The sequence below is a fragment of the Oncorhynchus nerka genome, linkage group LG3 (genome assembly GCF_034236695.1).
Source record: "Oncorhynchus nerka isolate Pitt River linkage group LG3, Oner_Uvic_2.0, whole genome shotgun sequence".
Classification (NCBI taxonomy): domain Eukaryota; kingdom Metazoa; phylum Chordata; class Actinopteri; order Salmoniformes; family Salmonidae; genus Oncorhynchus; species Oncorhynchus nerka.
In genome coordinates, this window is record NC_088398.1 from 29224842 (window position 1) to 29239705 (window position 14864).

The window sequence follows — 14864 nt, forward strand, 5'->3', positions numbered from 1 at the left end:
TATCCAATCAAATAAAGGGACCTAAAATGTAAGGGGAATTGAAATTCCAAGTCCTCGTTTTTCACAGAAGCAGCGTACGTAATCTCACAGGTAAGGTAAGAGCGTAGAGGACATTTGGCTAATGGCAGTCAACCTGTCACACACTTCCTGTCTGTCGCTGTGTCTTTGCTCTTTTCCACTTGCACTGCACGTCTGCTAGTAAGGTATCACCAGGCTATGGGTGTCTCCAACGCGCTGCACTTGTGGGGAGTTAGCTAGTGGGCCTAGCATTAGCCACGTAGCATCCTTATATTCAATGCTGACACACAGACATAGCCTGAAGGGCCATTTGGTTATGCTCAGGGGAGTGGTTGCTGTGTCAGTCATTTGCAGGGGCAACTAAAGAGCGCACTTAGTGTCCTCTCTTTCCCACAGCGACCATGTGGGGAGTGACATGATACTGTACAAGAACCTGGACAACATATAACATTTCAAAGCCATTTCCTAATTGTTTCCAGGCCAAGGTCGATAGCCTATATGGAAGCAATCCCTTGCTTTCAAACTTTTTTTCATCCTCAGATTGTGAAACATTAAAGTGTTAAGTAAACTTGACCCAGGGGGGTGGCTAATTCATTGGGAAATAGCTGTGGTTCATCCATTCAGTACCATATCAGTGACAGTCAATGCATTTCCTTCTACTTGAATGGCCACCACATGTTAACATAGTTTTAGCACAGCGCTGAGCCAGCCAAACACTGAACAATAACACTCATTGTCTGTTTACATGTTAGTGAAAACACTAAATGATCCTGTGGCTTGAAGCCGAGAGCCCTATGACTTCCAATAAGTTCATGACCTACACAGTACCATTAGATAAACCATAGCCTACAGTGCCTTCGGAAAGTATTCAGACCCCTTGAATTTTTCCACAATTTGTTACGTTACAGCCTTATTCTAAAATTGATTAAATAAATAAAGAATCTCATTAATCTACACACAATACCCCATAATGACGAAGGGGAAAAAAAGTTTTTAGAAATATTTGCAAATTTATACAAAAAAACTAGCAGCAATGCCTTATCTTACGTAAGTATTCAGACGCTTTGCTATGAGACTTGAAATTGAGCTCAAGTGCATCCTGTTTCCATTGATCATCCTTCAGATGTTTCTACAACTTGATTGGAGTCCACCTGTGGGAAATGCAATTGATTGGACATGATTTGGAAAGCACACACCTGTCTATATAAGGTCCCACAGTTGACAGTGCATGTCAGAGAAAAAAACAAGCCATGAGGTCGAAGAAATTGTCCGTAGGTCTCAGAGACAGGATTGTGCCGAGGAACAGATCTGGGAAAGGGTACCAGCATTGAAGGTCCCCAAGAACACAGTGGCCTCCATCATTCCTAAATGGAAGAAGTTAGGAAACCACCAAGACTCTTCCTAGTGCTGGCCACCCGGCCAAACTGAGCAATCAGGGGAGAAGGGCCTTTTTTCAGGGAGGTAACCAAGAACCTGATGGTCACTCAGACAGAGCTCTAGAGTTCCTCTGTGGAGATGGGAGAACAATGCAAAAGGACAACCATCTCTGCAGCACTCCACCAATCATGCCTTTATGGTAGAGTGGCCAGACGGCAGACACTCTTCAGTAAAATGCACGACAGCACACTTGGAGTTTGCCAAAAGGCACCTAAAGGACTCTCAGGCCATGACAAACAAGATTCTCTGGTCTGATGAAACCAGAATGCCAAGCATCACGTCTGGAGTAAACCTGGACCTACTGTTTTTCAGTGGCAGGGACTGGGAGACAAGTCAGGATCGAGGCAAATATGAACAGAGAAAAGTACAGAGAGATCCTTGATGAAAACCTGCTCCAGAGCAATCAGGACCTCAGACTGGGGTGAAGGTTAATCTTAAAACAGGACAGCGACCCAAAATACACAGACAAAACAGCGCTGGAGTGGCTTCGGGACAAGTCTCTGAATGTCCTTGAGTGGACCAGCCAGAGCCCGGACTTGAACCCAATCGAACATCTCTGGAGAAACCTGAAAATAGCTGTGCAGCAACGCTCCCTATCCAACCTAACAGAGCTTGGGAGGATCTGCAGAGAAGAATGGGAGAAACTCCCCAAATACGGGTGTGCCAAGCTTATAGCGTCACACCCAAGAAGACTTGATGCTGTAATCGTTGCCAAAGATGCTTCAACAAAGTACTGAGTAAAGGGTCTGAATACTTATGCAAATGTGATATTTTATTTGTTTATAAATTAGCAACATTTCTAAAAACCTGTTTTTGCTTTGTAATTATGGGGTATCGTGTGTAGATTGATGAGGGGAAACAACCATTTTATACATTTTAGAATAAGGCTGCAGTGTAACAAAATGTGTAAAAAGTCAACGGGTCTGAATACTTTTCCGAAGGCACAGTATGTCAACTCCTACCAATAAAGATGAATGATTTGTTTGCATTGCATACACTTTTAAAGGAAGCTGAACTCCATTGTCACCACCAAAGAGTTCTACTGCATAGGTTCGAAAACAACTACAACTCTCAAAGTCAGGCATTTCGGTGCTGTAAACAGCAGCACTAATTAAAATTCTACATGGGTAGAATGTCCTGTATCCCCCTACTAGAAAAAAAACACCATGCTTTGCTATAAGCTAGTTTTGTCATTCAAGCACATTTAATGGTTCAAATTTGGAAATACATCATGGATTCATTGTGATCCAATAAGACTGATATTATTGAAATATGCATAGATATTGTTGAGCAACAGAACACTATACAAACAAATAGCATCTCTGCTTATATACAGGCTTTGAAAGAAAGGGTAAAACAAATGCTTTTTTCCCATAGTTAATATAATCCAATCATCAAAGGAGACATTCTTCTCACTTCTTATTTTGGTCAACATGAAAAAATGCACAAAGGGCCGATTGAAGTGTGAGTTTTTCCTATTATTCAAATCAAATCCATGTAGACCGCTTGAGTTAGCATTATACTTACAGTAACGTTAGGTATTGTAATTAGTGTGGTTCATATCTGTAACTTCATTGGAAACAAGTAGAGTTATAAATCACTTAAAAACGATGTTTTCTCTCTGTCACAAAGGATCAGCTCACAGAAAGGGGAGTTAAGTCATCCGAAGAACAAGAGTGTTGGATGTGTTTTCTTCACTTTATTAGTACAGTAATAGTGTGGAATAATATCCTATAATATATATATATATACACATATACATATATATACATATATATATATATATACACATATACATATATATACATATATATACATATATATACATATATACATATATATACATATATATATGGCCTATATAAATGTATAATTTCATATATCATTTAAAAAGAATTTAACACAGTTGAATGCACCTCAGAACTCAGAACCTAGGTAATTATGAGGTAGACATCAATAATGGTATTTCCACCCTCAACAGTTTTTATACAGCTTAAATTACTCTTATCAATGTAAGAAATATATGATTATCATGAAACTCTGTACATCACCATTAATAAAATTATTATAGAATAGATATTATAACGATTTGAGTGCATTTAAAGTATGTACATGTACAAAGAAATGCATTTTGTCATTTCTTCATTCGTTGCACTTGTAAAGTTTTAACTATACAAATATTTACAGCTCAAATAACGAACAGCAGTGCATTCAAAGCTAATGTGCATTTAAATATCTCGTTTGCGAGTCTTTTCAGGTCAGTCGATTTATCACGAAAAAGGGCGTTCCTCCTGACTACATGACATTGCCGCAGTCAGTTGTGGAAGTGCCTTTTGTAAGATGCGTTGGAGATGCAAATGTTTGTCTTGGTTATTTATCGTGGCCTCTGGTGTCCCCACGTGCTCCTGTGCGCAACCGGGTACAACTGCCTTTCAGTGTGCCTTCAGCAAGTAATCGAGATACAGTCAGCTGTAAAATGACAGGCACAATATGAATGCCTATGTCCACAGAGCCCATGTTTAGAATCGTATGTTAAAGTCTTGCATTCGTTTCCCGCCGGCTGTGGTGACTCGAGCGCGCACTCCATTCGGTTGAAACAGGGCGCACAGACACATCTCTTGTAGGCATACCTGCGTTATCTCTTTTCCTCAGAGCCCATTGTGTGTTTGGTAGATTACATTCACCTTTTGGAGAGAGAAAGGGAGAGAGAGAGACAGAGAGACACAGAGAGAGAGAGAGAGAGAGAGAGAGAGAGAGAGAGAGAGAGAGAGAGAGAGAGAGAGAGAGAGACAGAGAGAGAGAGAGAGAGAAATATATTTGAGAGAGAGAAATTGGAGAGAGAGAGGGTGGGAGGGGGGTGCTAGGGCCGATTGATAACGCATCAGAAGAGCTCGATAGTTTCAGCTGGATGCTGGCAGTGAGCCTGGAAACACCCGCTACAAATGAGTCCTCTTTGCAAGACCGCTGCAGGGAGCTGCAACAATGCACAAGGGCTATCCCGTGACTGCGGCCTAGTTTGAACAGGTGCATTCCACTGTGCCCATTTCGGACGTAATTCACTGATGGAAGACCAACAATTCCAAGTCTGCTCAGAAAAGAACAAATGATAGCCTATCACTAGCCTGTCGATAGCCACTCCTCTCCTGCGGACTAATGGTTTATAACGAACTGTCTATCCATGTCGGGGCCTAGCGAAACAATAGACTATGCAATTGAAAAACACATCATATGGACGGCAATGTAGACTAGGAGTATGTATTAGTTTAACACAACAATTGGACAGATAAAGCTATGTGAGATTGTACTGAGTTTAAATGTGACCAACACAAATATGCTTGCATAGGCCCACACTGCAAATAATGTCTCTCGTGGATCCCTTTTGAGTGAAGTTTAGGCGCACCATGATATGGCAAGAACGCATGGGTCTATATGCTTAAGATATGCCACAGCTTTCATATCCTGACCTGGGCCGACTGACTTATCTTTGTTTTTACGGGGTTTAAATACGTTCAAGTGTCGCAGAAGAAAAGGACGCTACCTGCAGCCACACTGCTCTACCACCATGTCCTCGTACTGTTTGTACACAACGTTATTACCCGAGTCTATGTAAAGAATGCTGATGGGACTTAGTTTAGTGGGAACACAACAGCTAGGAGGTGTGCTATTGGGGTCCATTGAATTCATGAGAGTTTGAATGATGGCATGGTTAGTTGGCTCTAAATGCGACCTCAGAGGGAAGTCGCACACGCCCTCGCAGTGGTACGCTTCGTAATCCAATGGCGCAATGATCCAGTCATCCCACCCTAGCTCTTTGAAATTAACGTGCAGAGCCTTTTTACTGCATCTAGATTTTGACTTTTTGCCATGTCTTTTCCCATGCCGATTGTTCAATGCAGTCCTCCGTCGGCGCCTGGCTTTGAACCGCAGTCCCCTCTCCTCCTCCGACCTGCTCCCCGATCCGCGCGACTTGATCTTCTCTTTCATTTCGTTGAACAGGTTCTCCCTTTTCTTGGACCTGGTGTAAACCACCAAGATGGCCTTCTCTTGCTGGTTTCGACCGGTTCTGTCAAATCCCATATGTTTTAAATCGATTTCCATTTCTGATTTACCAAGAGTGCCCTTGAGCTGGAGACAAAGCTGGCTCCCCTGGGAAGAGTGATGCCGGTTTTTAAACATTTCCCACACGTCCAAAACCTCCCATCCTGGTTTTCGGGAATCCAGAGGATCAAGGGATCTGGAATCCAGTAGCCGTTCTGATCGACAGGAGAGTAATTGAATGTCATAGAGACCTGTCGGGGACGTTTGCAAATCCCCGGGCACTTTTCTAAATATCCTTAATTCAGCTCCAACCAACTCCTCTTTGTCTGAAAGGGTTGAGACATCAAACAGATACTTTTGTCTTCGCAAAGGAGAGTGCAAGAGATCGTCTGCAAGATAAAAAGAAATAATTGCAGTCAGATTCACTTAGGGTGTACAGTGTTCAGGAGAGGGAGGGGGGAGGAGGGTTCACATTCTCACAAAGAGGCCAGATCCACTGGCCTTCTCTCTTGTTTTTCTGTGCCCACTCCAATGTCGAGCTGAGACAAACTACGACTGGCACGTCATCAAATTAGATTTAAAAAAAGGTCTCGTAGTTAACATCATAGGCTATTTGATATCATTTCTGAGCAGAAAGGGTGATTTTCATTTTGGTACTGTACAATAAACCATCTTCACTCTTAACATCAATAATCAACAGGTGCAAACTTGTCAAAACAACTACCATAATAATCAATTATTTAGATTAGCCCATTATGCCTAATATGATGAGGTGTCACCTGTTTGAATCAACTTTATTTCCATGAAACTCAGATATAATTGTTGAGACAGTAGCCTGAATATTGTAGGCTAAGGCTATGATCACAATACAACAACATGCAATTACATCTTTCTGTCTCTCTCTCTCTCTCTCTCCTTTTGAATTTTATACATTTTCGATGTGCAAAATACCGTTCAGTAGCCTATATTCCTATACTTTTGCCCTGTTCTTTAAATGTTGTCACTTTTTATTATTAGAACAGAATCGAAATATAGCCTATGTCATTTAATTATTATTGGGAGAGAAATGTGAAATTCAGAAGCAAACTTCAATTGAATTGTCAATTGAATCTTATCATTCATTTTAAATGTTAATTATATTAGGCTATTGTTTTCTAATAACACCCCAAATGAATCCCTTCTGATAATACTTTTCTTTTTCAATGTAGGCCTATCACCACTAAACGAAGAGCCTGATTAAATTAGTGAATATTTTATCAAACAAGTTTATTAATTATTCTTTGCTTGGGAAAAATCATTTCTGAAACGATTATCAAAGTTGTGAAGCAAAGAAACGAGGGGCCTAGTGACATGACGGAAGGGGATTCTGCCAGACTCAACCGACCAAAGGCGACATAGGCTACTGTACACTCAACTGAACAATACAGAATTAATACATTATTCCCTGCTCGAGACCCACGAGGCCAAGGCCACACATATTTGATCCCAGCGAGTCAATGTGCTCTCATATAAGTTAGAATATTGTTCATTTCTTCTGTGAAGCGTATACCGGCGGTATGCAGGGTTTTATTTTTATATCTAAAACCCAAGATTTCATAAAATACGTTATAGTTTTTTTTTTAAACACAGAACTTTTGATTTTCCTCATCTTTCATCAGTCAAATATAAATATACTTAGGCATAATAGGGTAAATACTCAAATAGGCTGAAGTAAAAAGGCTACCATGAACAAATTATTTCCCCAAACTAAATGCGATTTTCTTTAGCAATTCACGATAACAGGAATATACTCGGCCTACATAAAACAGATCAATCTGTGGTGTTCTGAAATATCAACCAAATGTGATTCCGTTTATCATTTGTCCATCAAATTAAATGCACTGAAAAACATTTTATTTAATAAAAACAACAACTCTTGGTAGCCTGTTCTAGGCCTAAACAATTGCGCCCTGTGTGTAGGCTATTAATCTATTACTCCAATATAGATGCCATATATCAAAATAATATTTGATTCTAAATAGATATTTGAACATGGTTGCCAGAACTTTCCCCCCTCTGTGAACCCTGCAGAGTTTAATAGTAAAAGTAGAGTGAAACCTTGTGTTTGTTTCAGTAACATTGCACGTATGGTCTACATTAAGGTTTTTTATAAGACCTCAAACAAATCGTATACAAGGTCACCAAATAATTAACAGTTCTGAATTCCCCTCTTCCTCATTAAAATACTTACCCGCTTATATTTAATCTCCTCTTGCCAACGACAACACTCCCGGTTCAAAAGTGCTTGGCCTGCTTATGCTGACTTTAAGTTACAGCGGGAATCTGTTTTAAAGAACTTTTAAAGACATTACAGTTTGTTGATTTGGAGATAAGACTCGACAAATTAAAATAATATGTCATTTACATATTTATCTGACCAAAATATGAACTATACGGCGTCATCCATTTATGTTAGGCCTATAGTTGTATTATCTGAGTTTGTGGACAACATATAACATTGATGTTACGCTTTCTTTTATGTATTAGGCTACAACTTTCTGAAGGTTGAGAAAGAGACCGAAGAGGAGAGGAGTGATATATATATATATATATATATATATATATATATATATATATATATATATATATATATATATACAATTTAAGAGAGAGAGAAAGAGAGAGAGAGAGAGAGAGAGAGAGAGAGAGAGAGAGAGAGAGAGAGAGAGAGAGAGAGAGAGAGAGAGAGAGAGAGAGAGAGAGAGAGAGAGAGAGATTTCTAGTGCTGTGGCTTCCGAGGCCAGCAAGCACCATCTGCGTTTTAATGAGTTACTTCAAGTGCCAAAAGTAATTTTTATACATTTGGTTTATTCTTGTCTGACCTTGCGACCATAACGAACATAGGGACGACTCCTAATCTGTTTTGCATAAATTGTTTTTATTTTACCTGCAGAGGGGAAAGGCTACACAATATAAAACATTTCAGTTTTATACAAAAGTGTCGTCTATCGTACAAGTGTTTCCAAAAAGAGATGCGCGTAATAGCTGAAAAAGCACAAAATGCATATATTACGCACGGACGCCGTCGCATGAATATTACTTTTCGGACTTTTTAAAGTGCAAAAAACATTATGTTGTAACCTATTAAACAATACAACTCAACACTCGAGGGCCTGGTAGAATCTTAACAGAAACCACCAATGTGCTAAGAGAACGGAAGAAAAAATATTGTCAGTAATTAAAGTGGCGGTCGCACAGGGAGGTACACAGAAAAATACTAACCACTTCATAGCGAAGGACGTGCTCTTACATTTTTTTTCTTCGTTTTTGGTGATGTGCCATTGGCTGAGCTGGGTCATTATGGGAGAATAGACAGTGTTTGATATGTTATGACATGAACACTCAATTAGATCACGAGTTCAAATACTCCAATCAGCGGTTCGATGCTAAGCAACCCTCAGAGAGTCCAGAGAAGGGTCAGAGCCAGTGACACATCAAATCAAAATCAGGGGGAAAGTGAGGCTTTTTCACCAAATCATCTCTATGTTACAGATGGGAAATAATGGCAACAATGACGTTAACTGATTGCATTTATCCTCTAATGATAAAGCAGACGTACATGTGTTCGGTTTGTTGGTGTTTATCTTCCTTTGTCTGTCTAATCAAATCCGTCAAATCACCTTGTTACACAGTTAACTGTCCCTAATCACCTGTAGCCCACCCTAACCCATTCTAATATATCCGTTTATTAACTGCAGAGTTGGCCATACAGATTGCATGATGATCTGTAACACAAACTGTTCATTCCTATCTTGATGCAAGCCAACTGTAATTTCCTGTTTGACGTGTTCACTGATTCACATAGTCCTACACCAATTTGTAAATGAATGCACAAGTTCTTTGGAAATATAACTTTTTCTATGATTATCACAATTGGCTCTGTTTTGAGATAGTCTAGTCGGACGACAAGGCAAGGTTTGAGCAGGATGGGTTTGGTGCACGCGGGGACCAATAGAGAATGATTTACTACCTTCATTTAGATAGGGCCTCAATTAGTGTTTTATTGTCGTCTTACCTGGGGGTCAATGTAAGTATAATATAACTTTTTACTTGGCAAAACTGACGTACGCCTATGGCTCTTTAAAATGTGTCCCAAGGGCTCAAAGTGAACTGAATGCGACAACAAAACGTAATGCGTCCCTCATAAACGGTGATAACGCTCCAGTGCGACTTTGAGGCTGACAAGATAATTGCACTTTAGCTTGTGATATATCGTTTTATGCATTCATTAATAGTACCGTTTACAATTCAAACTTCTACATATTTAGATTGGCCAGCACACTCTATTTTGATGTGGTTATTTTATTTTATGGCACTCTTTATGGGTCAAGAGTAGAACAGGCACACAATTTTTCCACATTTCAACTTGCAACTCCAGCATTTCTTTCAATAAGACAGCCATTGTAAAATTAATAGTTTATGCTATTGTGAAAGGGGGTGTTTGTTTTTTAGATTTAAAAAAATGCATACCATGGCTGCAGCGATGTGTGCAAATCTAGAACAAACGTAGCAAGATTGTTACTTGGTCGTATGCAACGGTAGTAGACTACATAGCTAAGTCATTTTAGATGAGACCAACCTGTTCCTCTGTCCACAAAACTTGTTATGGTGTTTGCAGACTTTGAGGAGCGGAAAAAACTTGCGTTTAGTCCGAGTCTCTCTGCAGCCGAATACGTTCTGTATATGGAGAGCATGTAATCGTGGGGCACAATTGCGTCCTTATTAAAGTCTTCTCGGTGACGGCTTAACATAGGGGAAGATGCGAAGATCTCTTTGAGAAATGTGGTTGACCTTTGTCCATCATGAGGTATCTTCACTCCCTTGTTTCTCCTTGGCATAGAGGGGGATATGATGGCAGCTGACTGAAAACATGGTATATTCCAAATGAAGAGGAGTAACAAATATAACGATAGTACTTGAAATGCGTCCATGGTGATAGTGTCCCAAAGATGTTTCGAAGCCCTCTCCACAATGAAGCGATTTTAGACAGCAAGAGCTGAAGATAGACTGCGCGTCAGTTAGACTTCTGCGTTCCCTTCTCACCAGAAAAGTGCGTTCGCGCCCTCGACTTCACACAAGAGCGGAGACTGTTGAATCATTAGAGAAACACGCCCACTTGCAGACGCTCATGTAGCCTACTTATTGGAGAACTTTTCCCAGTCTCTCTATGGACGTTAAGACGGAGGAGACATCTCCGACGGCCGAGGAGTCGTGTCTCACCGCCATAAGTAACGCCACAGGAAGCCAAGTTTAAAGGTACAATAACACGTCGGCATGGGTCAAGAGTTAGACAAAGATTTCAACAGAGCAGAGGTCATGGAACGTTCCTAACCAGCTGAGAGAGTAGCCTATTGGCCTATATTGATGAATGTAACCAATTATCTAAGACCCCCCAATGAACTTTTAGACACGAAAACAGTTTGTTTATTTCAAACATGCAAAGAATTTGGGGCCATCTTGTTTTACTTTATAAAAACCTTTCGCAATAGTTCAGCTATTTGGGGCGATGTTCTACATCCCTAACGAAGGTCACAGGTGCAATCTTTACTTTTCAAGACAAATGACCTCGGTTATATATATTGTATTTCTGTGGGTAAACCAAATTGGCAAAGGGTATCAATATATTCTGAAAGTACTAGAAGAGAATGTGTTCTGTTCAAGAAAATAAATGGCACGAACACTATTCATTACGCTATTCAGCCTCTCTTTTTGCTGTACTCTACCGGCCTCCAATGGCATTGCCATGAACTGCAAGTTGCTTCAAAATCATACGACCCGTACTTCTCTAAATATCTAGGCCCACTTGATGAAGACATGATAATAATGTATCCTCAAAAATGTGTCATTCAGTTCATGATAAGGCCATCATGTCTCCAGATAAAGGACAATGAAAATCCCTTGTGGAAATCTCCGATCTTGAACGGGTTAGTCAGAGATAAGATGTGTGCATAGGCCTTGTCAGTAACATATTAACTAACTGTGGTGTTAGTAGGTCAACAAACCGACAAGGTCCTTCACAGTGATAAGATTTTAAATAGTTTGAGACAGGAAACAACTTCACAGTGATTTATAATGCATGCAGGTGTTGATGCATTCACTAATTGTGTGTCTGCCATAGTTTTTACTCTGTGCATGTTTAGGACTATAGCCAACCTCTATGCAGGCCCTATTTCTAATGACAGTTGGGTAAGATTGGATACAGAAGATTCACCAACCAAATACTTTACCCGGTTTTGAAGAACTCCACAAAATCAATTTCGGATGCAGATTTTTTTTGTGGTATGTAAAGTTTTAGCTTTTATCTACACTACCCGTGAAAAGTTTAAGAACACCTACTCATTCAAGGGTTTTTCTTTATTTTTTAATTATTTTCTACTTTGTAGAATAATAATGAAGACATCAAAACTATGAAATAACACATATATGGAATCATGTAGTAACCAAAAAAGTGTTACACAAATCAAAATATATTTTATATTTGAGATTCTTCAAATAGCCAACCCTATGCCTTGATGACAACTTTGCACACTCTTAGTATTCTTTCAACCAGCTTCATCTGGAATGCTTTTCCAACAGTCTTGAAGGAGTTCCCACGTATACTGAGCACTTGTTGGCTGCTTTTCCTTCACTCTGCGGTCCGACTCGTCCCAAACCATCTCAATTTGGTTGAGGTCGGGGGATGGAGGCCAAGTCATCTGATGCAGCACTACATCACTCTCCTTCTTGGTAAAATAGCCCATACACAGGGTCATTGTCCTGTTGAAAAACAAATGATGGTCCCACTAAGCCCAAACCGGATGGGATGACGTATCGCTGCAGAATGCTGCGGAAGCCATGCTGGTTAAGTGTGCCTTGAATTCTAAATAAATCACTGACAGTGTCACCAGCAAAGCACCCCCACACCATAACACCTCCTCCTCCATGCTTTAAGGTGAGAAATACACATACAGAGATCATCCATTCACCCACAATGCGTCTCACAATGATACTGCGGTTGGAACAAAAAATCTCCAATTTGGACTCCAGACCAAAGGACAAATTTCCACCCGTCTAATGTCCATTGCTCGTGTTTCTTGGCCCAAGCAAGTCTCTTCTTATTATTGGTGTCCTTTATTAGTGGTATCTTTCCAGCAATTCGACCATGATGGCCTGATTCACACAGATGTGTCTGTTTCTTGAACTCTGTGAAGCATTTATTTGGGCTGCAATTTCTGAGGCTGGTAACTCTCATGAACTTATACTCTGCCGCAGAGATAACTCTGGGTCTTCCTTTACTGTGGTGGTCCTCATGAGAGCCAGTTTCATCATAGCGCTTGATGGTTTTTGCGACTGCACCTGAAGGAACCTTCAAAGTTCTTGAAATGTTCCGTATTGACTGACCTTCATGTCTTAAAGTAATGATGGACTGTCGTTTCTCTTTGCTTAAGTTGAGCTGTTCTTGCCATAATAAAAAAAAAATAGGTCTATCTTCTGTAAACCACGCTACCTTTTCACAACACAACTGATTGGCTCAAAGACGAAGATTGGCATTAAGAAGGAAATAAATTCTACAAATTAACCTTTAAGAAGGCTCACCTGTTAATTGAAATGCATCCCAGGTGACTACCTCATGAAGCTGGTTGAGAGTATGCCAAGAGTGTGCAAAGCTGTCATCAAGTCAAAGGGTGGCTATTTTAAGAATCTCAAATATAAAATATATTTTGATTTGTTTAACACTTTTTTGGTTACTACATGATTCCATATGTGTTATTTCTTGTTTTGACATCTTCACTAAAATAGTAAAAATAAAGAAAAACCCTTGAATAAGTAGGTGTTTTAAAACTTTTGTCCGGTAGTGTATATGGCATATTTGAGGTTTTAAATTACGATTTAAAACTTTTAAATGCATTTATTACAATTATCTAAAACTTTAATGTGAATGATTATCTATTTGCATTTCTATAAATTGGTATGTGGAGAAATAAACATGATTAAATCAGTCCATAAAATAGCATGTGGTTGAAATAGCATGATTTACTATTCCATTGTGTTGCAGTACACTCCAGCAGAGGGCAGCATTTGTCCACCACCTCCTGATATCTGTCGCTTTGACATGGAGCTTTCACTCTTTAAGTTTACTCTAAGACACATGGGCAGGGTCAGTATTTTACTCCAAATGTTTCACATGAGAATAGGCCTTTGATGTCTCACACAATTAGGTAGCCATTGGTCACAGGGGTAGGCTACCTGAATGTTCTGGCCACAAGTGTGAAGCTACTCAGTATTCCCCACCTCTTTGATCTGGGTTTTTTTAACAGCCTCCGTCTGCTGATCTCTGCAATCTGAACATTGAGTTTGGAGAGCTTTGGCAGGTACTTGTCCTCAAATAAATGTTGCTCTCAACGGGCCCTGCTGAATTACGTTATTCACTTCTTTCGTCAGTATAGTTCTCAGAAGAGCACCTGATTAAATTGGTCGAATGGTTACTAAACATGCTGTAGAAGCAATTCTCACCATAAAGCAGATTTTTTAAAACACTTTTTTGGGGGGATGATACAAATTGGATTGTGAAGTCTTGCGAAGGATGCGCTGCAGAGTCTACTCACAGACGCTATCCCACTACTGGACTGCGCCTGAGATTTGACCTGCTTCGTTTCCAACCTGGGCCAGTGCAGCCCTCCTTAGATGACATGGAGGGCCCGGCCTCCCCAGGAGCACTATATCGATACTGAATTTAGTGCAGACACCAGTTCGACATAGAGCGTCTCAGCTCACACAATGCGCCAACCTCAGCCCCGGGGTGACTTGGGTTACAGGCATGCGCCACCGAATGGTAAAGGTGATAAGCAGAGTAGTATGTGACGTCATTTCAAAGGAACGCTTACAATCCTTTGCAAAGTCAACGAGAATAACTAAAGACTTTAGTTTTCTATAAACTAGGCTTCAAGTGCTTCAAATTACCCTCAGATTTGACAATATTTTAATAGAAAGTCGGAGTACAGAAAATCTCTGATAGACAGTTTTTTCTCTCTTTGTAAGATGATGGAAGGTTATCTGTGCTGTTGAAGGTTGTAAGAAATAAAACAAGGTTAATGTATTTATGCTTTACCATACATTATGGAAGAGTACAGTAAAAAAAAACACATTGAACTGACAATGAGATTGTAGTATTGTATTTGTATTAATTAATTATTTTTTTTAGAAAAAGCAATAATTTATTTAAAAATTTGCTCAGGCTAAATCGAGATTTAGGACTACTAGGACAGTTACAGGACAGTTACAGTTGCTGCTGTGGGTCTCTCTACTATAGAACAATCTTTACTCTGGAATACATACATCTACCCTGTATTTTC

The 14864-nt window shown here is 39.8% G+C and overlaps 1 protein-coding gene across 1 annotated transcript; it reads right to left on the minus strand.

Annotated features, from left to right (window-relative positions):
• Positions 1 to 2252: 2252 nt before the first annotated feature.
• On the minus strand, positions 2253 to 10722 carry LOC115106345 (growth/differentiation factor 6-A-like). Its single transcript, XM_029628969.2, has 2 exons — positions 10112 to 10722; positions 2253 to 5882 (listed from the first exon to the last, which is right to left on the minus strand). Exons 1-2 carry the CDS (start codon positions 10461 to 10463, stop codon positions 4990 to 4992), a joined length of 1245 nt encoding a protein of 414 aa, XP_029484829.1. The 5' UTR covers positions 10464 to 10722; the 3' UTR covers positions 2253 to 4989.
• Positions 10723 to 14864: the final 4142 nt, after the last annotated feature.

Bases quoted from the DNA above. Each gene is read 5' to 3' on its own strand.
- LOC115106345 (XM_029628969.2), bottom strand. From the start codon at position 10,463: ATGGACGCATTTCAAGTACTATCGTTATATTTGTTACTCCTCTTCATT. The intron at 5,883-10,111 runs GTTGGTCTCATC...TTTATCTTGCAG, and splicing joins TTTTGTGGACAGAGGAACAG to ACGATCTCTTGCACTCTCCT.